Source organism: Bombina bombina, chromosome 6 (assembly GCF_027579735.1).
Source record: "Bombina bombina isolate aBomBom1 chromosome 6, aBomBom1.pri, whole genome shotgun sequence".
Classification (NCBI taxonomy): domain Eukaryota; kingdom Metazoa; phylum Chordata; class Amphibia; order Anura; family Bombinatoridae; genus Bombina; species Bombina bombina.
The window spans coordinates 181,250,246-181,274,885 of NC_069504.1; the positions used below are offsets into that span (position 1 = coordinate 181,250,246).

The 24,640-nt window shown below is 40.5% G+C and overlaps 1 protein-coding gene across 3 annotated transcripts in view; it reads right to left on the minus strand.

Moving 5' to 3' along the window:
* ST7 (suppression of tumorigenicity 7) overlaps nucleotides 1–24,640 on the minus strand; it is a 489,358-nt gene that overhangs the window by 337,063 nt on the left and 127,655 nt on the right. The window contains exon 1 of one of the 3 annotated variants that reach the window (XM_053716688.1): nucleotides 20,603–20,687. The exons of the other annotated variants lie outside the window; for them this stretch is intronic. Within the exon in view, the coding sequence (XP_053572663.1) occupies nucleotides 20,603–20,624 (22 nt within the window). The 5' untranslated portion in view covers nucleotides 20,625–20,687. Of the gene's footprint in view, nucleotides 1–20,602; nucleotides 20,688–24,640 lie in introns of those variants that run through there. 3 annotated transcript variants of the gene reach the window in all.

The window sequence follows — 24,640 nt, forward strand, 5'->3', positions numbered from 1 at the left end:
CTTCGCCACACGGTCAAGAATGCGGAAATGGAAGCCGGAACATAATCATGCCCGGCTACAAGGTGAACAGTACAGTCCAAAAAAGCGCGACCAACCATAAGGTCACGCCACTTCCAGAGGTCTTAATGTTCCAAACCATGAACCCAATTAACACCACACATAAGCAGGTTGAATCACATAACAAACATGATTAAAAAAAAACCTGTACAATAACCCCCCTCAGGAGATATTAACCCTTGATTCCAAGATACTAAAGGAGACTCACTGAGAACCTTATGTTAAGTTAGACCCGCAAGGAGGTAGCCTCTCGGGAAAACATCTGAATTACAGTACATTCACAAAGAAAGTAAAATGAAACAATTTTACCGGAATCAACGCCGTGGAACAGGAACATGGCCCTTCAAGTGTGACGAATAGTAGCATCGCCTCCGCCATGGACTTGAGAGAAGCAGGCAACGGAGCGAAGTTAGACAATGCCGATTGCTTGAGGAGTTGTTAACATGAGTCGGAATAGTTTCGCAGAAAGACTCTCCCTGCATCTCCAGACTCTAACTTTCATCCAAGCCCTCACTGAGAGACTGATAGGACTTCTTAAAGGGACAGTTCACCCAAAAATGTTCTCCCCTTTAAATTATTCCCAATGATTCATTTTACCTGCTGGAGTGTATTAAATTGTTTATAAGTAGCTCCTTTACCCCTATTTTGGCATTTGAAATAGCTGATTTAGCCTGTGGTATCCCAACCTTTACTGAAAGTTTCTATACCGGAGTATATTCTATTGAATAGCCTAAGTAAACACAGTCAGCAGAAGAGATTACACTCTCAGTGGAGGGCATGATAGTTAAGTAATAAAAACAAAATTTATGCTTACCTGATAAATTTATTTCTCTTGTGGTGTATCCAGTCCACGGGTTCATCCATTACTTGTGGGATATTCTCCTTCCCAACAGGAAGCTGCAAGAGGACACCCACAGCAGAGCTGTCTATATAGATCCTCCCCTAACTGCCACCCCCAGTCATTCGACCGAAGACAAGCAAGAAAAAAAGGAGAAACTATAGGGTGCAGTGGTGACTGTAGTTTAAAAATAAAAAACACCTGCCTTAAAATGACAGGGCGGGCCGTGGACTGGATACACCACAAGAGAAATAAATTTATCAGGTAAGCATAAATGTTTTCTCTTGTAAAGGTGTATCCAGTCCACGGGTTCATCCATTACTTGTGGGCTACCAATACCAAAGCTTTAGGACACGGATGAAGGGAGGGACAAGGCAGGAAACTTAAACGGAAGGCACCACTTCCTGTAAGACCTTTCTCCCAAAAATAGCCTCCGAAGAAGCAAAAGTATCACATTTATAGAATTTAGAAAAGGTCTGAAGCAAAGACCAAGTCGCCGCCTTACAAATCTGTTCAACAGAGGCCTCATGTTTAAAAGCCCATGTGGAAGCTACTGCTCTAGAATGAGCTGTAATTCTATCAGGAGGCTGCTGGCCAGCAGTCTCATAAGCTAAGCGAATTATGCTTCTTAGCCAAAAGGAAAGAGAAGTTGCCGAAGCCTTTTGGCCTCTCCTCTGTCAAGAGTAGACAACAAACAAAGCAGATGTTTGACGAAAATCTTTCGTAGCATGTAAATAAAACTTTAAAGCACGAACCACATCAAGATTGTGTAATAGACGTTCCTTCTTTGAAAAAGGATTAAGACATAGGGAAGGAACAACAATCTCCTGATTGAAATTCTTATTAGATACCACCTTAGGCAGAAACCCAGGTTTGGTATGTAACACTACCTTATCTGCATGGAAAATCAGATAAGGGGAATCACACTGTAAAGCAGATAACTCTGAAACTCTTCGAGCCGAGGAGATAGCTACTAAAAATAGAACTTTCCAAGATAAAAGCTTAATATCTATGGAATGCAAAGGTTCAAACGGAACCCCTTGAAGAACTTTAAGAACTAAATTTAAACTCCATGGCGGAGCAACAGGTTTAAACACAGGCTTGATTCTAACTAAAGCCTGACAAAACGCCTGAACGTCTGGAACCTCAGCCAGACGTTTGTGCAAAAGAATAGACAGAGCAGAAATCTGTCCCTTTAAGGAACTAGCTGACAATCCCTTCTCCAATCCTTCTTGGAGAAAAGATAATATACTAGGAATCCTGACCTTACTCCATGAGTAACCCTTGGATTCACACCAATGAAGATATTTACACCATATCTTTTGATAGATTTTCCTGGTGACAGGCTTTCGAGCCTGAATTAAGGTATCAATGACTGATTCGGAAAAACCACGCTTTGATAGAATCAAGCGTACAATCTCCAAGCAGTTAGACGTAGAGAAATTAGATTTGGATGTTTGAAGGAACCTTGAAGTAGAAGGTCCTGCCTTAGCGGCAGAGTCCATGGTGGAAATGATGACATGTCCACCAGATCTGCATACCAAGTCCTGCGTGGCCACACAGGGGCTATCAAGATCACCGAAGCTCTCTCCTGCTTGATCTTGGCAATCAGACGAGGGAGCAGAGGAAACAGTGGAAACACAAATGCCAGGCTGAAGGACCAGGGCGCTGCTAGAGCATCTATCAGCGCTGCCAAGGAAGCTTGGCGTTCTGACGAGATGCCATGAGATCCAGTTCTGGTTTGCCCCAAAGTTGGATCAACTGGGCAAATACCTCCGGATGGAGCTCCCACTCCCACGGATGAAAAGTCTGCCGACTTACTAAATCCGCCTCCCAGTTCTCTACTCCTGGGATATGGATAGCTGAGAGATGGCAAGAGTGCACCTCTGCCCATAGAATTATCTTTGAAACCTCCAACATTGCCAGGGGGCTCCTTGTTCCCCCCTGATGGTTGATATAGGCTACAGTCGTGATGTTGTCCGACTGAAATCTGATTAACCTGACCGCAGCTAGCTGAGGCCAAGCCTGAAGAGCATTGAATATCGCTCTTAGTTCCAGAATGTTTATCGGAAGGAGGGCCTCCTCCTGAGTCCATGAACCCTGAGCCTTCAGGGAGTTCCAGACTGCACCCCAGCCCAGAAGGCTGGCATCTGTCGTTACTATAGTCCATTCTGGCCTGTGGAAACTCATTCCCTTGGACAGATGGACCCGAGAAGAGAATCCCTGGTCTCTTGATCCAGATTTAGTAGAGGGGACAAATCTGTGTAATCCCCATTCCACTGATTGAGCATGCAAAGTTGCAGTGGTCTGAGATGTAGGCGGGCAAACGGAACTATGTCCATTGCCGCTACCATTAATCCGATTACCTCCATACACTGAGCCACTGACGGACGAGAAATGGAATAAAGAGCACGGCAGTAAGTTAGAAGTTTTGACAACCTGACCTCTGTCAGATAAATCTTAATTTCTACTGAATCTATCAGAGTTCCTAGGAAGGAAACTCTTGTGAGAGGTGAGAGAGAACTCTTTCCTTCGTTCACCTTCCACCCGTGAGACCTTAGAAATGCCAGAACAATGTCCGTATGGGACCTGGCGATATGAAAAGTTGACGCCTGTATCAGGATGTCGTCTAGGTAAGGGGCTACTGCTATACCCCGCGGTCTTAGAACCGCCAGAAGGGACCCTAGAACCTTCGTAAAGATTCTTGGTGCCGTGGCTAACCCGAATGGGAAGAGCCACAAACTGGTAATGCCTGTCTAGGATGGCAAACCTGAGAAACTGATGATGATCCCTGTGTATCGGAATATGTAGATAAGCATCCTTTAAATCCACGGTAGTCATATATTGACCCTCCTGGATCATAGGTAGGATGGTTCGAATAGTCTCCATCTTGAAGGATGGGACCCTGAGAAATTTGTTTAGGATCTTGAGATCCAAGATTAGTCTGAAAGTTCCCTCTTTCTTGGGAACTATAAACAGATTTGAATAGAAGCCCTGCCCCTGTTCCTCCTTTGGAACTGGGTGGATCACTCCCATAACTAGTAGGTCTTGAACGCAATGTAAGAATGCCTCTCTCTTTATCTCCAGAGCCCAGGGATCCTGGACGTCTCTTGCCCAAGCCTGGGCGAAGAGAGAAAGTCTGCCCCCCACTAGATCCGGTCCCGGATCGGGGGCTACTCCTTCATGCTGTCTTAGAGGCAGCAGCAGGCTTTTTGGCCTGTTTCCCCTTGTTTCAAGCCTGGTTAGGTCTCCAGACTGGCTTGGACTGGGCAAAATTTCCCTCTTGTTTTGTAGAAGAGGAAGATGAAGCTGCGCCACTCTTGAAGTTTCGAAAGGAACAAAAATTAGTCTGTTTGGTCCTTAACTTGTTGGACTTATCCTGGGGAAGGGCGTGGCCTTTTCCTCCAGTAATATCAGAAATGATCTCCTTCAGTCCAGGCCCAAATAGGGTCTGCCCTTTGAAGGGGATCTTGAAAAGTTTAGACTTAGAAGTGACATCAGCTGACCAGGATTTAAGCCACAGCGCCCTACGTGCCTGAATGGCAAAACCTGAATTTTTAGCCGTTAGCTTGGTTAAATGAAAAACGGCGTCAGAAATAAATGAATTGGCTAACTTAAGAGCTTTAAGCCTGTCAAGGATATCATCCAACGGGGTCTCTACCTGTAAAGCCTCCTCCAGAGACTCGAACCAGAAGGCCGCTGCAGCAGTGACTGTGGCAATGCATGCAAGAGGCTGGAGTTGCAAATGGATGATTAACCCCTCAGGCCCAAAAACGAATTAGAAAAACATTAAAACTGCTAACAAACAGTCAAACACACTGCCACAGCTCTGCTGTGGCTCCTACCTGCCCTTAAAATGATTTTTGCAGGAACAAAACCCTCTATAGATGTCCTATAAGCCAGAGGACTCCTTCAGGGAAGCTGGATGTCTCAGACTGAAAACGAAAATAGGCCCCTCCCACCATGCACTCAAAGTCAGAGGGCCTTAAAAAAGTACTCCTATGAGTAATCTAACAAGCCATGTGGAAATTAGGCCCCAAATAAAGATTTATCACCCTCAGAGAAAAAAAGATTTTATTTATAAATCATGCAAACATTTTTACACTAAGTAATATAGGTATTAACATGAATATTATCCCTTTTTGCAAGCATGATCCCAGTTGTTGTTAAATCACTGTATCAGGCTTACCTTACATATACCAGGCACTGTCAGCATTTTCTAGACCTTATCATCTCTCTAGAAAAAAATATACTGAACATACCTCAAAGCAGGCAATCTGCAGACCGTCCCCCCAACTGAAGTTTTCTTTCCATACTCTTCAGTTATGTGTGAGAACAGCAATGGACCTTAGTTACAAACCGCTAAGATCCTCAAATCTCCAGGCAGAAGTCTTCTTCCAATTTCTGCCTGAGAGTAAAAACAGTACAACGCCGGTACCGTTTAAAAATAACAAACTTTTGATTGAAGGTAAAAACTACACTAAGTCACCACATCTCTCTTGATACTTCCTTTCTTGTCGAGAGCTGCAAGAGAATGACTGGGGGTGGCAGTTAGGGGAGGAGCTATATAGACAGCTCTGCTGTGGGTGTCCTCTTGCAGCTTCCTGTTGGGAAGGAGAATATCCCACAAGTAATGGATGAACCCGTGGACTGGATACACCTTTACAAGAGAAATAATAATTTTCCATTGTTCTCTCTAAGTATTGAGCTTTAGTTTTCTAGACAAATATAAGATAAGGAAGCAAGTCTGTGTACATAAAAGTGATAACATAATGAGATCTGATATTACCGGAAGCTCAACCCATTGTAATAGGCTGTGGTTTAAAAGCACAAAACCAGCTACTTCATATACACAAATAAACCGAAAAATGCAATTTCTCATACATTTTATACTCTGCAGCTTGTAAAATACATTAATATAAAAACAATTTTACAGTGTACTGTCCCTTTAAAACTCCTGTCCCATGTCGAAGACTACTACCCTCCATAAGAGACAAAATAAATTCTGGCACTTCTCTGCCAACGTCCTGGGACGAAAGGCAAAGAATGACTGCGGGATGAGGGGAGTGGGAGGAGTATTTAAGCCTTTGGTTGGGTTGTCTTTGCCTCCTCCTGGTGGCCAGGTTCTTATTTCCCAAAAGTAATTAATGCAGCTGTGGACTCTTTCCATTTAAGAAGAAAGAAGAAGAAAATAAACATCTCAAAGAGGGTACTGCAACCCGCAAAGAAAGCAAGCATACAAGTGTCGTGATTACAGCTGTGTAAGCCGAAACGCATAAGCCGTTCAGTGCCATCCCACTTGTATGCATGCTTTCTTTGCGGGTTGCAGTACCCTCTTTGAGATGTTCATTTTAATGTTACCTCAATAAAACTTTGAATTTTACTTAGTTTGGCGAATCCTTTGTTTCTGTTTATACTATTTATATATTACACATACACACTACTCACACACACACCACTTCTTCATCAGGTCAGTGGATGATATTAGCTAATATTAAATGCTTTCAATGTTTTTTGGACACATTATCAGTGAATCAAAATGTTATATTATGCAATTAATTTCTGCTTTGGATACCTTAAGTAATATTTATAAATAACAGAAAATATTATGATGAAAGTATTAAACTATCGCTTTATAATGCTGACATAATTTTCTGTGGAGAACACAGTAACACGTGTTTGTGCTTTCAGAACATGTATTTTATAAGTCAATATTTGCAAGGCTTTTGCTATTAAAAATAGTCATTATTTTGTGTAGAAAGTGTGCTTTGTTCTCTACCTCAAGAAGCCAAAAAGCAAAATCTGTAACCTATGTTTTCAAAATGCTGAAAACTGCCTAAGCCAGCTACTTGATTTTCAGCATTTGCAGTTTACAGAATTTGCTAATTAGCCTCTTAAAGGGATACTAAACCCTAAAAAAAAAATTGTACCTGCAATCGCAATTTCAATATATTATCATTTATTTTGTCATTTACATGTAGTTTAAAAGAAGTACCATTTATTTGAAATCCTATTCCGAAAATGGAACGATTTCCAAACCCACCTCTGGCTATACATTTCCATACTTCAACCCTAACCGATAACCCAGGATATCATAATGGCGGAGTATAGCCGCATGCGCGATATCATCATAATCGTCACTCACCTGCAGGCCCACTGTAATTGGGCTAGTACATAGGTGATATGCGCATGCACAAATCTATGGATCTCTATACGCATGTGACTGATATCCTAGGTTATCATAATGGCGGAGTATAGTCGCAATGCGCATGCGCGATATCGTCATAATCATCACTCACCAGCAGGCCCGCTGGTCATAATCATCACTCACCAGCAGGCCCGCTGTAATTGGGGTAGGATGTAGGTGATATGCGCATGCGCAAATCTATGAATCGCAATACGCATGGTGACAAAATAGTCACTTAATTATATGCAAAAGAAAGATCGAGATCGGATTGGAAATGGTTTTAGATAGTTCACGGCCCATTTTAGAGGGTTGTCTTGAACAACGTCATCTGAGAAAATGAAAAAATATTTTTTTTTATGGCAGAGAAACATTGTTGAAATATAAAAGTACGTTATTTATAATATATACATGTTTGGTAATTTAAATTTGTGGTCACGGTGTAGACAAAAAAGAAAGTTTTAGAATCCTTTAAGAGAGACAAAGATGATTTTACATAGAGCTGTTTGATGTACTTTTACATAATAGTTTTAAAAAACTAAAGACTGATTTTTATTTATATATTCTGTGCAGAGCTACAATATTTCACAAATAGGAATATTTTAATTTCATTACACATTACAAAAAATTACAGTAAAAAAGCTAAATATTATTTGAAAAGTGATATATTAAAATATTTTTATTGAGCAAATAGAACAGCAGTTAAACATGTCAAAAATATTTTTTTACATCAAAATGGTTAAAGGGACACTCAAGTCAAAATAAAACTTTCATTCAGATAGAGCATGCAATTTTAAACAACTTTCCAATTTACTTACATTAACAAAACTGAGCATGTGCAAGAATTCACAGTACAAGCGTGTATGCATTTGTGATTGGCTGATGGCTGTCACATGGTACAGGGGGAGTGGAAATAGACATAACTTTTAAAATTGTCAGAAAAAACATAATTTATGCTTACCTGATAAATTTATTTCTCTTGTAGTGTATCCAGTCCACGGATCATCCATTACTTGTGGGATATTCTCCTTCCCAACAGGAAGTTGCAAGAGGATCACCCACAGCAGAGCTGCTACATAGCTCCTCCCCTCACTGCCATATCCATTCATTCGACCGAAACAAGCCGAGAAAGGAGAAACCATAGGGTGCAGTGGTGACTGTAGTTTAATTAAAATTTAGAGCTGCCTGAAAAGGACAGGGCGGGCCGTGGACTGGATACACTACAAGAGAAATAAATTTATCAGGTAAGCATAAATTATGTTTTCTCTTGTTAAGTGTATCCAGTCCACGGATCATCCATTACTTGTGGGATACCAATACCAAAGCTAAAGTACACGGATGATGGGAGGGACAAGGCAGGAACTTAAACGGAAGGAACCACTGCCTGTAGAACCTTTCTCCAAAAAACCGCCTCCGAAGAAGCAAAAGTATCAAATTTGGAAAATTTGGAAAAAGTATGAAGGGAAGACCAAGTTGCAGCCCTGCAAATCTGTTCAACAGAGGCCTCATTTTTAAAGGCCCAGGTGGAAGCCACAGCTCTAGTAGAATGAGCTGTAATCCTTTCAGGAGGCTGCTGTCCAGCAGTCTCATAGGCTAAACGGATTATACGCCAAAGCCAAAAAGAAAGAGGTTGCCGAGGCCTTCTGACCTCTCCTCTGCCCAGAGTAAACAACAAACAGGTTAGATGTTTGGCGAAAATCTTTAGTAGCCTGTAAGTAAAACTTCAAGGCACGGACTACGTCTAGATTATGCAAAATACGTTCCTTCTTTGAAGAAGGATTAGGACATTATGATGGAACAACAATCTCTTGATTGATATTCTTGTTAGAAACCACCTTAGGTAAAAACCCAGGTTTTGTACGCAGAACAACTTTATCTGAATGAAAGATCAGATAAGGAGAATCACAATGTAAGGCAGATAACTCCGAGACTCTTCGAGCCGAGGAAATAGCCATCAGAAAAAGAACTTTCCATGAAAGAAGTTTGATATCAATAGAATGAAGGGGTTCAAACGGAACCCCTTGAAGAACTTTAAGAACCAAGTTTAAGCTCCATGGAGGAGCAACAGATTTAAACACAGGCTTAATTCTAACTAAAGCCTGACAAAATGCCTGAACGTCTGGAACTTCTGCCAGACGCTTGTGTAAAAGAATAGACAGAGCAGAAATCTGTCCCTTTAAAGAACTAGCTGATAATCCTTTGTCCAAACCCTCTTGGAGGAAGGACAATATCCTAGGAATCCTAACCCTACTCCATGAGTAATTCTTGGATTCACACCAATGAAGATATTTACGCCATATCTTGTGGTAAATTTTCCTGGTGACAGGCTTTCGTGCCTGTATTAAGGTATCAATTACCGACTCGGAGAAGCCACGCTTTGATAGGATCAAGCGTTTAATCTCCATGCAGTCAGTCTCAGAGAAAGTAGATTCGGATGATTGAAAGGACCTTGTATTAGAAGGTCTTGTCTCAGAGGCAGAGTCCATGGTGGAAAGGATGACATGTCCACTAGGTCTGCATACCAGGTCCTGCGTGGCCATGCAGGCGCTATCAATATCACCGATGCTCTTTCCTGTTTGATTTTGGCAATCAGACGAGGGAGCAGAGGAAACGGTGGAAACACATAAGCCAGGTTGAAGAACCAAGGCGCTGCTAGAGCATCTATCAGTGCCGCTTCTGGGTCCCTGGACCTGGATCCGTAACAAGGAAGCTTGGCGTTCTGGCGAGACGCCATGAGATCCAATTCTGGTTTGCCCCAACGGAGAACCAATTGAGCAAACACCTCCGGATGGAGTTCCCATTCCCCCGGATGAAAAGTCTGACGACTTAGAAAATCCGCCTCCCAGTTCTCTACACCTGGGATATGGATCACTGACAGGTGGCAAGAGTGAGTCTCAACCCAGCGAATTATCTTGGAGACTTCTGACATCGCTAGGGAACTCCTGGTTCCCCCTTGATGGTTGATGTAAGCCACAGTCGTGATGTTGTCCGACTGAAATCTGATGAACCTCAGTGTTGCTAGCTGAGGCCAAGCCAGAAGAGCATTGAATATTGCTCTTAACTCCAGAATATTTATTGGGAGGAGTTTCTCCTCCTGAGTCCATGAACCCTGAGCCTTCATGGAGTTCCAGACTGCACCCCAACCTAGAAGGCTGGCATCTGTTGTTACAATTGTCCAATCTGGTCTGCGAAAGGTCATACCCTTGGACAGATGGGCCCGAGATAACCACCAGAGAAGAGAATCTCTGGTTTCCTGATCCAGATTTAGTAGAGGGGACAAATCTGTATAATCCCCATTCCACTGACTGAGCATGCATAATTGCAGCGGTCTGAGATGCAGGCGCGCGAATGGCACTATGTCCATCGCCGCTACCATTAAGCCGATTTCTTCCATGCACCCACCGTGGGGCGCGGAATGGAGTGAAGAACACGGCAAGCATTTAGAAGTTTTGATAACCTGGACTCCGTCAGGTAAATTTTCATTTCTACAGAATCTATTAGAGTCCCTAGGAAGGAAACCCTCGTGAGAGGAGATAGAGAACTCTTTTCTTCGTTCACTTTCCACCCATGCGACCTCAGGAATGCCAGAACTATCTCTGTATGAGATTTGGCAATTTGAAAGCTTGACGCCTGTATCAGGATATCGTCCAGGTAAGGAGCCACCGCTATGCCTCGCGGTCTTAGGACCGCCAGAAGTGAGCCCAGAACCTTTGTAAAAATTCTTGGGGCTGTAGCCAACCCAAATGGAAGAGCTACAAATTGGTTAATGCCTGTCTAGAAAGGCAAACCTCAGGAACTGATGATGATTCTTGTGAATCGGAATGTGAAGGTAGGCATCCTTTAAGTCCACTGTGGTCATGTACTGACCCTCTTGGATCATGGGTAAAATGGTTCGAATAGTTTCCATCTTGAATGACGGAACTCTGAGGAATTTGTTTAGGATCTTTAAATCCAAAATTGGTCTGAAGGTTCCCTCTTTTTTGGGAACCACAAACAGATTTGAATAAAACCCCTGTCCTTGTTCCGTCCGCGGAACTGGATGGATCACTCCCATTACAAGGAGATCTTGTACGCAGCTTAGGAATGCCTCTTTCTTTATCTGGTTTGCAGATAATCTTGAAAGGTGAAATCTCCCTTGTGGAGAAGCTTTGAAGTCCAGAAGATATCCCTGAGATATGATCTCCAACACCCAGGGATCCTGAACATCTCTTGCCCACGCCTGGGCGAAGAGAGAGAGTCTGCCCCCTACTAGATCCGTTGTCGGATAGGGGGCAGCTCCTTCATGCTGTCTTAGAGGCAGCAGCAGGCTTTCTGGCCTGCTTGCCCTTGTTCCAGGACTGGTTAGGTTTCCAGGCCTGCTTGGATTGAGCAAAAGTTCCCTCTTGTTTTGAAGCAGAGGAAGTTGATGCTGCACCTGCCTTGAAATTTTGAAAGGCACGAAAATTAGACTGTTTGGCCTTTGATTTGGCCCTGTCCTGAGGAAGGGTATGACCCTTACCTCCAGTAATGTCAGCAATAATTTCTTTCAAACCAGGCCCGAATAAGGTCTGCCCCTTGAAAGGAATGTTGAGTAATTTAGACTTTGAAGTCACATCAGCTGACCAGGATTTGAGCCATAGCGCCCTACGCGCCTGGATGGCGAATCCGGAATTCTTAGCCGTTAGTTTAGTCAAATGAACAATGGCATCAGAAATAAATGAGTTAGCTAGCTTAAGAGTTCTAAGCTTGTCAACAATTTCAGTCAATGGAGCGGTATGGATGGCCTCTTCCAGGGCCTCAAACCAGAATGCCGCAGCAGCAGTGACAGGCGCAATGCATGCAAGGGGCTGTAAAATAAAACCTTGTTGAATAAACATTTTCTTAAGGTAACCCTCTAATTTTTTATCCATTGGATCTGAAAAAGCACAACTGTCCTCAACCGGGATAGTGGTACGCTTTGCTAAAGTAGAAACTGCTCCCTCCACCTTAGGGACAGTCTGCCATAAGTCCCGTGTAGTGGCATCTATTGTAAACATTTTTCTAAATATAGGAGGTGGGGAAAAGGGCACACCGGGCCTATCCCACTCCTTACTAATAATTTCTGTAAGCCTTTTAGGTATTGGAAAAACATCAGTACTCACCGGCACTGCATAGTATTTATCCAGCCTACACAATTTCTCTGGCACTGCAATTGTGTCACAGTCATTCAGAGCAGCTAATACCTCCCCAAGCAATACACGGAGGTTCTCAAGCTTAAATTTAAAATTAGAAATCTCTGAATCAGGTCTCCCCGTTTCAGAGACGTCACCCACAGACTGAAGCTCTCCGTCCTCAGGTTCTATTGTGACGCAGTATCAGACATGGCTCTTACAGCATCTACGCGCTCTGTATCTCGTCTAACCCCAGAGCTATCGCGCTTGCCTCTCAATTCAGGCAATCTGGATAATACCTCTGACAGGGTATTATTCATGATTGCAGCCATGTCCTGCAAAGTAATCGCTATGGGCGTCCCTGATGTACTTGGCGCCATATTAGCGTGCGTCCCTTGAGCGGGAGGCGAAGGGTTCGACACATGGGGAGAGTTAGTCGGCATAACTTCCCCCTCGACAGACCCCTCTGGTGACAATTCTTTTATAGATAAAGACTGATCTTTACTGTTTAAGGTGAAATCAATACATTTAGTACACATTCTCCTATGGGGCTCCACCATGGCTTTTAAACATAATGAACAAGTATCCTCTGTTTCAGACATGTTTGTACAGACTAGCAATGAGACTAGCAAGCTTGGAAAACACTTTAAAGCAAGTTAACAAGCAATTTAAAAAAAACGTTACTGTGCCTTTAAGAGAAACAAATTTTGACAAAATTTGAAATAACAGTGAAAAAAGGCAGTTACACTAACAAAATTTTTACAGTGTATGTAACAAGTCAGCAAGAGCATTGCACCCACTTGCAAATGGATGATTAACCCCTTAATAACAAAAACAGAGTAATAAATGACAAAAACGTTTTTTTTTTTGTTTGTTTTTTTAAACACAGTCACAACAACTGCCACAGTCTACTGTGATTGTTACCCTCCTCAAACACGACTTTGAAGCCTTTTGAGCCCTTCAGAGATGTCCTGTATCATGCAGAGGGAAGCTGAATGTCTCTGTCAGTATTTTTATCTGCACAAAAAAGCACTAAAATAGGCCCTTCCCACTCACATTGCAACAGTGGAAAGCATCTGTTTCTAGGCAAAAATCAAACCAGCCATGTGGAAAAAAACTAGGCCCCAATAAGTTTTGTCACCAAACATATATAAAAACGATTAAACATGCCAGCAAACGTTTTATATTACACTTTTATAAGAGTATGTATCTCTATTAATAAGCCTGATACCAGTCGCTATCACTGCATTTAAGGCTTTACTTACATTAATCCGGTATCAGCAGCATTTTCTAGCAAATTCCATCCCTAGAAAAATATTAACTGCACATACCTTATTGCAGGAAAACCTGCACGCCATTCCCCTCTGAAGTTACCTCACTCCTCAGAATATGTGAGAACAGCCATGGATCTTAGTTACTTCTGCTAAGATCATAGAAAATGCAGGCAGATTCTTCTTCTAAATACTGCCTGAGATAAACAGTACACTCCGGTACCATTTAAAAATAACAAACTTTTGATTGAAGTTAAAAAACTAACTATAATACACCACTCTCCTCTTACTACGTCCATCTTTGTTGAGAGTTGCAAGAGAATGACTGGATATGGCAGTGAGGGGAGGAGCTATAAAGCAGCTCTGCTGTGGGTGATCCTCTTGCAACTTCCTGTTGGGAAGAAGAATATCCCACAAGTAATGGATGATCCGTGGACTGGATACACTTAACAAGAGAAAACATCTACTGCTCATTTGAAGTTCAGACTAAGTGCTATTGCATTGTCTTGTTATCTTGCATTTAATGATTATGCAAATCTACTGTGTTGACTGATCCTTTAAGAAGAAGCTGTTCAAATTTCAGGTGAAAGTAACAGGAAGCGTATGATAAGGACAACTATGGCAGAAAAAAAAATGTTTATTCAATACAGGAACATCCCTTTCTTAAAAAACATACATACATTTTGAAACATTATCTTTTAGATCAGTGGTCTCAAAGTACAGGCCCCAGGGCCAAATGCGGCCCTCAAGATAGTTTCATCTGGCCCTCCCTTGTTTAATAGGTAAACCATTACTTTGAGCACTCACAAGACAAATATAAAGACCAGTGTAGACTCCTACCACAAACTGCGTTGGGTAAATGTCACTTTTTACGTTGCTATACAGCTCCAAGATGATCACTTGACTTGGTACTCACAAGATAAATATACAACTGTGTATGTCTATTGTGGGATACAACTCCCACTATTCACTACTACTTGGATAAATGTCTCTTCCGTTTCCTAATATATCCAGTTTCGGAGCAATTACTCAGTTCAAGAGGCCCCCATGGGAGAAACACACTTGATCAGTGGCCCCCAGATAATTTGAGTTTGATACCACTGTTTTAGATTGTACATAGAGCTTTTATGAGTATAAAAAAATTGTATATGTTGTTTGTCCCTTTAAGTAAATAAATAAAGGACACACCGTATAGTAAAGAATTGATAACCAAAAGTATGCAAAGTAGTGTCATGTATCTTTCAACGTTTAAAGGAATAGAAATACTGAATAGTTTGCATATCTAAATCAGTACCAAGAAATATGATCATGATAAACTGACTAGTTAGAAGATCTGATGCAAATTTAGTATTAATTAGAATATACTAAATAAACATACAATTAGACAGGCTTTGATATACAGACGCAATGCATAGCCTAAACACAGAACAATTGCTTTGTCATTCAATTATAATTAGAGGGACATTCTATTGTAATAATAAAATGCTTTGATTTAACTCACCAAGTATCCTCATAAGAGTGATGCAGCCTATGATTGGTGGCTACATGCATATGACAATCCTGATTGGTTTCACAAACATGTCCTGTCCAGGAGTGATAATTTACTGTAGCTCTTTAACAAGCTTTTGGAGGGGGTAAAACATATTAAACATATAGGGCAAGATTACATATGTGGCGCAAGCTTCAGCGTAACTTCACCTCGCACATCGAGGTATCACATATACGGCGCCAGCAGTTCATAAAGTGCCGTAAGTCAGATAAACTAGCGATGTCCAGAAATGTGCGTAAATACAAATTTCTGGAGTCACCAGTGACTTATGGCACTTTAGAAACTGCCGGCGCCTAAGAAAAAAAAAATCTCCCGTAAAAGTCTAACCCGCCTCCCAAAAATAAACCCGACACGTAAAATCCCTATATCCGCAATCCCCTCACATCACAACTAATAATAAAAATATTAACTCCTAAACCGACAACCCCCCACAACGCAATATACCTAATTAAACTATTAACCCCTAGTCCGCCATTAACCCACATCGCAATCTACCTAGTCAAAGTATTAACCCCTAAATCTGCCAACCCCAACATAGCAAACTAGCTAATAAATGTATTAACCCCTAATCCACCATTCACCCACATTGCAAAATACGTATTAAAACTATTAACTCCTAATCTGCCATTAACCCACATCGCTATTAACCCCTAATCCGCCAAACACCCACAATGCAATAATCATAATAAAACTATTAACCTCAAAACCCACACAACGCAATAATCCTAATAAAACTATTAACCCCTAATCCGCCAAACCCCCACAACACAAGTACCCTAATTAACCTATTAACCCCTAATCTGCCAACCCCCCACTACGCAAATAACTAATTTAATTACTAAGCCCCCTAACCTAACACCCATTATTAAATTAACCCCAAATTATATAAAATAATGAAATACTAAATTCTAATTCAAATAAAAAATCCTAATAGTATTTAGAAAAATAAACCTAAGATTAAATTAAAATGTGTTATTGCATTGTGGGTTAATGGCGGATTAGGGGTTAATAGTTTAATTAGGTTTATTGCGATGTGAGTTAATGGCGGATTAGGGGTTAATATACTTTATTAGTTATTGTGGTGGGGGTTGGCGGTTGACAGGTAGATAGATATTGCACATGCGTTAGGTGTTAGTTAATATTTTCAAGCAGTTACGGTTCTCACATTTTCAGCGTAAGGCTTGCTGCGTCTGTCTATGAGTGGGGAGGTGAAAATGGAGTAAAATGTCTCCATTTTCGCCACGTAAATCCTTGCGCTGAATATGTGATACCAATTTGCAACGCGGTTCTATGTTAGTTTCTAGAAGTAAAAATTGCGGGCGACGGGTGAAATATACGTGCCACATTTATATGCGGCACCGTATATGTGACACCAAAAATGCGTAAAAACCGGCATTGCCGGCTTTTGTGGGCGACGCCACATATGTAATCTTGCCCTTAGATGGCAACAAGCATCCATATATTAATGAGATATATGTGTGTGTGTATATATATATATATATATATATATATATAATTATTCTTTATTTATAAAGCGCCAACAAATTCCGCAGCACTGTCCACGGGTGCAAAAATAAAAGTACAGTACAATATAAAAAAGACACCAGACAAAGTTTAACAAACAAATACAGGGGGAATTGAGGGCCCTGTTCCCGTGGGGACTTACAATCTAGATGGGTAGGAGGGTGAGAAACAGGAGGTGGGGATTATATAGATACACACATACGCATTGTAGTAGGTAGGAAGGGTAACAGTGTATAAGACAGAAATTGTTGGGCATGTGCAGGTTTGGAATGCCTCAGAATGCGGAGGTAGGCAGCCGCTCTTTTCGGAGCCGGATTTCTGCTTGTGAAAGTGCAACACATTAAGATCTGGATTTGCACAAATCTTAGTGCATTGCACTTTCACAAGCAGAAATCTGGTTCCGAATAGAGCAGAACACAGCGAGCGGCCGCCTACCTCTGCATTTGGGGTCATCTGAAACCTCAGACTGCACAGGCCTAGTTGTAGTAGATTAGGGGGTGATGAAAATGGGAAGAGAATCTTCTCAACATTCCTAGGTAGATATCACAATTAAGTGAAGAACTGCACTCTTCCCTGTTGGATGTAGGTTAGTGAATTAGACAAGCGAGCAGACCTTTATACCTCAAAGATTTACAATATATTTAGCCCTTGTAACGAATTGAGGAGGTAACTGAAGAAATGTTCTTTAAAAAATATCTAAAAAAAAAAGTACAATAGGATGCAGTGGTTTTATAAAAATAAGTTCAGCAGCTTCACATTGGTAGAGCATTGGGAAGGGTCAAGAGTTTTGAATTTACAACTCATGACTTGCAATATGGGGGGATCTTATCACCTGGCTAGAACACTGCCTATTGATATTTCTTGTCCTGTCTCTTTAAATTATAGTAACATTTATCAATTGTCATTTTACTTACTGGTCCTTTTTAATGTGCCATTTTCCTTTGCTATCTGCATAACAGTTTAACATATAATTATAACAGTTCACTTATCCTACACGACACACTATAGGAACACTGTAATCGTTTCCACCCTGAGATAAACAGCCTTCACATTTTGAACTTGTTTGAATGTTCACTTATTCATAAATACAATTGTTTCCTGGTTTAATAAAAAGCTAAAAAATGACTACATCTCATATTATATATCATGCACATTGTACACAGCTTAAATGCAGTCATACAAATGTTAATTTATGGTTACGGACATGCAGCAAGGACGTATACAGTTTTCATAGTCCCCCAGCGGAAAACAGAACAAACTGGAGCAATAATGGGCACAGGGCCACATATGAAGTCCTAAAACCAAATTAAACTTCTAACTCATCTTCCTCCAAAGCAAAGGTGCTTAAATGGCCATTCTTAAGAAATAAGTGACATGCAAAAATGACATGCTCTAACAAATTACATTACTGACCACAGCTATGTGTTTAACCTCAGCAGTAGAGTTAAACACATAGGTAAAGTCTTGCTCTTCAACAGCAAGAATTGCAGCTTTCAAGCAGGACATGGCTAGTAATTGGTGGATCATGAAACTGCTATTCCTGATTAACTTATTGGGGGGAACTTTATCTACGCACACAAATAAAATCATATACATTATTCCATAAGAATGTCCCTTTAAAGCTACTGTGTTTGTGGGAGAACGTAAGGAGAGTGGGCAAGGTATGTAGGTATGTGAGTATGTATTGGGATAGGAAAGAGGATGTGTAAAAACATCTCGTAGGTATAGGGGGGGGGGCATAAGAGACAAACATGCAGCCTCCAGGCCAGTAGGTGCCTACATCGCCCTAGAATCTTAAAGAGACAGTAAAGTCAAAATAAAACTTACATGGATTGGATAGAGCAGAACATTTAAAACACCTTTACATTGTATTTTAATTATCAATTTTGCTTTGTTCTTTTGGTATCTTTTGTTAAAGATTAAATACTAGGTGAGCTAAGGAGTGTGCACGTGTTATAGACATGTGCACGCTCCTTAGCTCACCATCTGGCAGTAGTGTTTACAACAATGTTTATGGCATTGTTATACATAGTTGCAAATACTGCTGCCATAGGATACGTGAACGCTCATAATCTTCTTTCAGCCTACCTAGCTTTACTCTTCAGCAAAGGATACCAAGAGAACAAAGCAAATTTGATAATAGAACATGGAAAATCATAATTATTTAGGATTGTTTAATTTGACTTTATTGTCCTTTTAAACTGTCCCCTAAAATAACACAGTATGGCCCAAGTTTATGTGCACACACCAGCATTTCACACCACAATTCTGTCAGCTAATTTTAAATTACAATGGGTCTTTATATACAAATTACCAAAAATACTAAAAAGCCTGAAAATGCAACTCATTAAATTTGCAAAATAAAACAATTCAGTAGTATTGCTTTACACAGCATACTTCAGTTGCAATTAGTAGAGAACGGAGCTACAGTTTTGTTAGTAGATCTCTAAATTACCATCTGTACCTTTAATAACTGTAATCAAAATGGCAGGCAATGATGCACTTCAGCACTAGACCCGTCTCATGCGTTCTGTTGCTGCTATGCTACAATGAACACTCTCACGCTCCCCCCTCTTTATTAGTAATCTGGTAGCCATGGAAACAAAAATCAACCAGCAGTTGAGAGCAAAACAGATAGTATGTCTGTGTCTTTATCATAAAACCATGTGCAAATGATAAAGGGTACACCCATTTGCAAGATAACGTAGGAAGCATGACCATATACTGGCAACCGAATAACCTGGAACAGATCACACAGATTAATTAACAATTTAACTGCATACAACACTCTTCGGCACGGGCACCCCATGGGTTAAACTTGCCCGCTCTATGGAAGAAAGTACTTGGCACAATCAAATCTCACTTTTCAAAGCTGTGCAGGCCCCTCTGAGATTAATATGATATCTAATTTCATCTAGTAAGCATAGTGAATGTATAGATTTCTTTTTGTAGAAGATATTCAAACAAAAGCAAGTGCTGTAATATATTTTTTAACAAATTTTCAGCAAATTGCACACACACCCTTGAGATATTTAAACATCAATCATCTACTGGATCTGAAAACTCTCATTTAACATTAAAACAGTTAAGAAACATTAAAACTAGAATATGACATTTTATAAGTGTTCTGGGGGTGAAAAGGGTTTTTTTTGGGGGAATGTATTAGACTCTAAAAAATCCTCTCTTAAATTAAAATCTAGTACAACAATAGCAATCACAAACCTTACTTCAGATTAATAAACATGCGTGGGAGCAATATAACGTCTGCTGGTTGTTGCAAAGACGCATGTGCTCCAAATAAAAATGTACAACATTAATAATTTGATTGAGTGACTTGGAGGTTTCATTCACCAAGACAGTGTATGAATTGTTGTTTTATAGACCAACTCATTTAACTGTATTAACAAATAATTATCCAATGATTCCTAATAAAGGCCAATGATGCAGTTGTATTGTATAAGACAGATAATTACATTTCTTTATAACACAATATCCCCTATAAATATATGTCTAGTAAAATTTACCAGCACTGGGAACTTATGTCAGGTAATATAGGGTGACAAGGTATCCTCAGATTTACTCCATCTGTGTTTTTACTATAACAAGCCTGACTCTCATTATTTGACAGCTTCACACATGCTGGGTTGAGGTACCACTATCAACCAGAAAATTAAGTTGCATCCTTATCCTTTAACCTTTAAAGTAATCAAGTGACCAATAATATCGCCTTGCAAAATGTATTAAATCAGACATAGAGGCGACACATTCTATATAATCATTATTCTTTCCATTAATACAGTCAAGGGATGCCATGGTTACTTTTTACTGCTCTGCTGGCAAAGGAAATAAATTTAAAAATAATTTTGCCCGTCTAAAATAGGCACAACACAAAAATATAAACGCAGCATCAGTATTTGATTTTAAGTATCAGAACAAACGATAAATAAATCACATGCAGTGCATATAGGAAAATGGAATTACTAAAACACAGATTGTTTTGAATAATACATAAAAAAAATCAGAAAAAAAAAATTAGACTGATTTACTTACATGACGACTCTGTACCAAACATGGCTGGCCTTAGATTCAGGTTTAATAAATTATATAGAGATGAGAAAAGAGATGATATGAGGTTTCTACGCAGCAGGGGTCATAAAGCCTCACAATGCAGACCCAGCTATCCAGCTGCCAGATTCCCTTCTCAAAAGCTGCACACCACTTTCACTCAGACAGAAAAAAAAAACATCTGAGAGCAACCAAAAAATCATGAGCTGCTATTTTCAATCCAATGAAGAAGAGAAAAGCCAGCGTGTCTCTCTTATGATGCAGCAAGGCAGAAATAGGTAGTAGAAACCTGATACTGCAGTACACAGCCCTGCACTCGGTAAGACAATAGCACAGCTTATGCACACAGTGAATGACGTCAGGACACTGCAATGACCGACTGCTGCTAACCAAAGCCTTAGAGGGGGCATGTATAAAGCAGAGTGATTCAAATAGGAATTCCTTTGTCACCAATGCACAATGCAAAGGAGACTTTCCCTTTAGTAAGAGGGCTCTTGCACAGCAATAAGAAGATCTTGTTAGCACATATGAAGCTTGAATAATTCTCAAGCTAGCAGGATCACATTATCCACATATTGACCTTTCACAGAACATCCATTTATTTAAGGAACAAAAAGAAAAAGATTTTATTTTACAACTTGGACATGTGTGCTACAAGGAATCTATAATGTTTTATTAATAATGGTTTAGGTTGTCCCCTGTATGACATCTTTTACAACATTAAACAAATGGGTGTTGATTGAAAAGCACACATGATGCTACAGTATTTTATTTATTTATTTCTAACTGGCAGTGAATGTAGCAAAAAACCCTCACAGCTAATAGACACAACTATTGTGTGAGATGCACCTGTTTTAACAATATAATCAAACAAAAGTCTGGTTTCCATTTTAGCATTACGTTAATGGTAGATTAAATATTTCATTAAGGTCTTGTTTTTTTAATGAGGAAACCAAAAAAAAATCAAAAAAGTTATTTAAAATATTACAATAATATACAAATGTATGACTTGTTTTCAATAGTGCAAAAAAAAAAAAGTTGGTTAAGGTAAGCTTAACCCCTTAAGGACCATCTGGACATGTATACACATCAAACATTAATGGTCCTTAAAGGAACAGTCAAGCAAAAATTAAACTATCATGATTGTGCTCACTCCAGTGGAGTTATTTATGAGTCAACACTGAATGGCTAAAATGCAAGTCTGTCAAAAGCATTGAGATAAGGGGGCAGTCTGCAGAGGATACAAGGTAATTACAGAGGTAAAAAGTGTATTAACGTAACAGTGTTGGCTATGCAAAACTGGAAAATAGCCAATAATGGGATTATCTAGCTTTTTAACCCCTTAATGACCGAGGACATGCAGGGTACGTCCTCAAAAAAAAGGCAGTTAAAGGACCAGTCAACACAGTAGATTTGCATAATCAACAAATGCAAGATAACAAGACAATGCGATACCACTCAGTCTGAACTTCAAATGAGTAGTAGATTTTTTTTTCTGACAATTTTAAAATGTATGTCTTTTTCCACTCCCCCTGTACCATGTGACAGCCATTAGCCAATCATAAATGCATACACGTACCATGTGACAGCCAACAGCCATTCACAAATGCATACACACTTATTCTTGCACATGCTCAGTAGGAGCTGGTGACTCAAAAAGTTTAAATATAAAAAGACTGTGCACGTTTAGTTAATGGAAGTAAATTGGAAAGTTGTTTAAAATAGCATGCTCTATCTGAATCATGAAAGTTTAATTTTGATTGAGTGTCCCTTTAACGCCTGAGGACGTACCCTGCACGTCATCGGTGTGGAAAGCAGCTGGCAGCGATCCTGCTCGCTTCCAGCTGCTTTCCGGTTATTGCAGTGATGCCTCGATATGGAGGCATCCTGCAATAACCTTACATGGCCATCCGATGCAGAGAGAGCCACTCTGTGGCCCTCTCTGCACCGGACATCAATGGCCGGTATCGTTGGTGGGTGGGAGCCGACTTGGGAGGCGGGTGGGCGGCCATCGGTGTGCCGTGTGACGTCGAGGGGGGCGGGATCGGGGGCGGGACCGTAGGGGGCGCGCACGGACGCGCGCACGTGCACGGAGGGTGGCGGGCGGGCGCGTGCACGGGGCGGGAGTGGGTGGGAACCGCTACACTACGGAAAATGAATAAAAAGTAAAATGTTAAAAGTGGCCTAAGCACAAAAAAAAATAAACACAAAAAGAGATTGTGGAGGGGTGGGAAGCTACACAACAGAAAAGTCTAAAAAATGTAAAACAAAAACATTTTTTCTTCTAAACTGGGTACTGGCAGACAGCTGCCAGTACCCAAGATGGCGCCCATTAAGTTAGAGTGGGAGGGTTATAGAGCTGTTTGGGGGGGATCCGTGAGGTTGGGGGCTAAGGGGGGATAGTACACAACAGCATATGTAAATATGCTTAAAAAAAACACCAAAAAATACAAATATAGCTTTTATTTTAGTACTGGCAGACTTTCTGCCAGTACTTAAGATGGCGGGGACAATTGTGGGGTGGGGGAGGGAAGAGAGCTGTTTGGGAGGGATCAGGGGGTCTGATGTTTCAGGTGGGAGGCTGAGCTCTACACTAAATCTAATATTAACCCTGCAAGCTCCCTACAAGCTACCTAATTAACCCCTTCACTGCTAGCCAGAATACACGTGTGATGCGCAGCAGCATTTAGCAGCCTTCAAAATACCAAAAAGCAACACCAAAGCCATATATGTCTGCTATTTCTGAACAAAGGGGATCCCAGAGAAGCATTTACAACCATTTGTGCCATAACTGCACAAGCTGTTTGTAAATGATTTCAGTGAGAAACCTAAAATTTTGAAAAATTTTACGTTTTTTTTTATTTGATCGCATTTGGCGGTGAAATGGTGGCATGAAATATAGCAAAATGGGCCTAGATCAATACTTGGGGTTGTCTACTACACTACACTAAAGCTAAAATTACCCCAAAAAGCTCCCTACATGCTCCCTAATTAACCCCTTCACTGCTGGACATAATACACGTGTGGTGGGCAGTGGAATTTAGTGGCATTCTAATTACCAAAAAGCAACACCAAAGCCATATAAGTATGCTATTTCTGAACAAAGGGGATCCCAGAGAAGAATTTACAACCATTTGTGCCATAATTGCACAAGCTGTTTGTAAATAATTTCAGTGAGAAACCTAAAGTTTGTGAAAAAAATTGTGAAAAAGTGAACGATTTTTTTATTTGATCGTATTTGGCGGTGAAATGGTGCCATGAAATATACCAAAATGGGCCTAGATCAATACTTTGGGATGTCTACTAAATAAATATATATACATGTCAATGGATATTCAGAGATTCCTGAAAGATATCAGTGTTCTAATGTAACTAGCGCTAATTTTGACAAAAAAATGGTTTTGAAATAGCAAAGTGCTACTTGTATTTATTTCCCTATAACTTGCAAAAAAAGCAAAGAACATGTAAACATTGGGTATTTCTAAACTCAGGATAATATTTAGAAACTATTTAGCATAGGTGTTTTTTGGTGGTTGTAGATATGTAACTCCTCCCCACGATGGAAATTAAATTATCAGGTAAGCATAATTTATGGGGAGGAGAGTCCATTGGTTCATTCATTACTTTTGGGAAACATATACCCAAGCTTTAGAGGACACTGAATGTAACCGGGAGGGTAAAAAGGCGGACCCTAAACTGAGGGCACCACAGCCTGTAGAACCTTTTTGTCCCAAAAACAGCTTCCGCAGAAGCCAAAACGTTGAATTTGTAAAACTTTGTAAAAGTGTGTAAGGAGGACCAGGTAGGTAGGTAGGCTTTACAAATCTGCTCCATAGAGGCCTCATTCTTGAAGGCCCAAGACGAAGCCACAGCTCTAGTTGAATGAGCCTTGATTTGGGGAGGCTTATGTCCCGCTGTCTCATAGGCCAAGCAAATCAAACTCCTCAACCAAAAAGACAAAGAAGTCGAAGAGGCCCTCTGCCACTTGCGATTCCTAGAATACACCACAAAAAGAGATGTAGT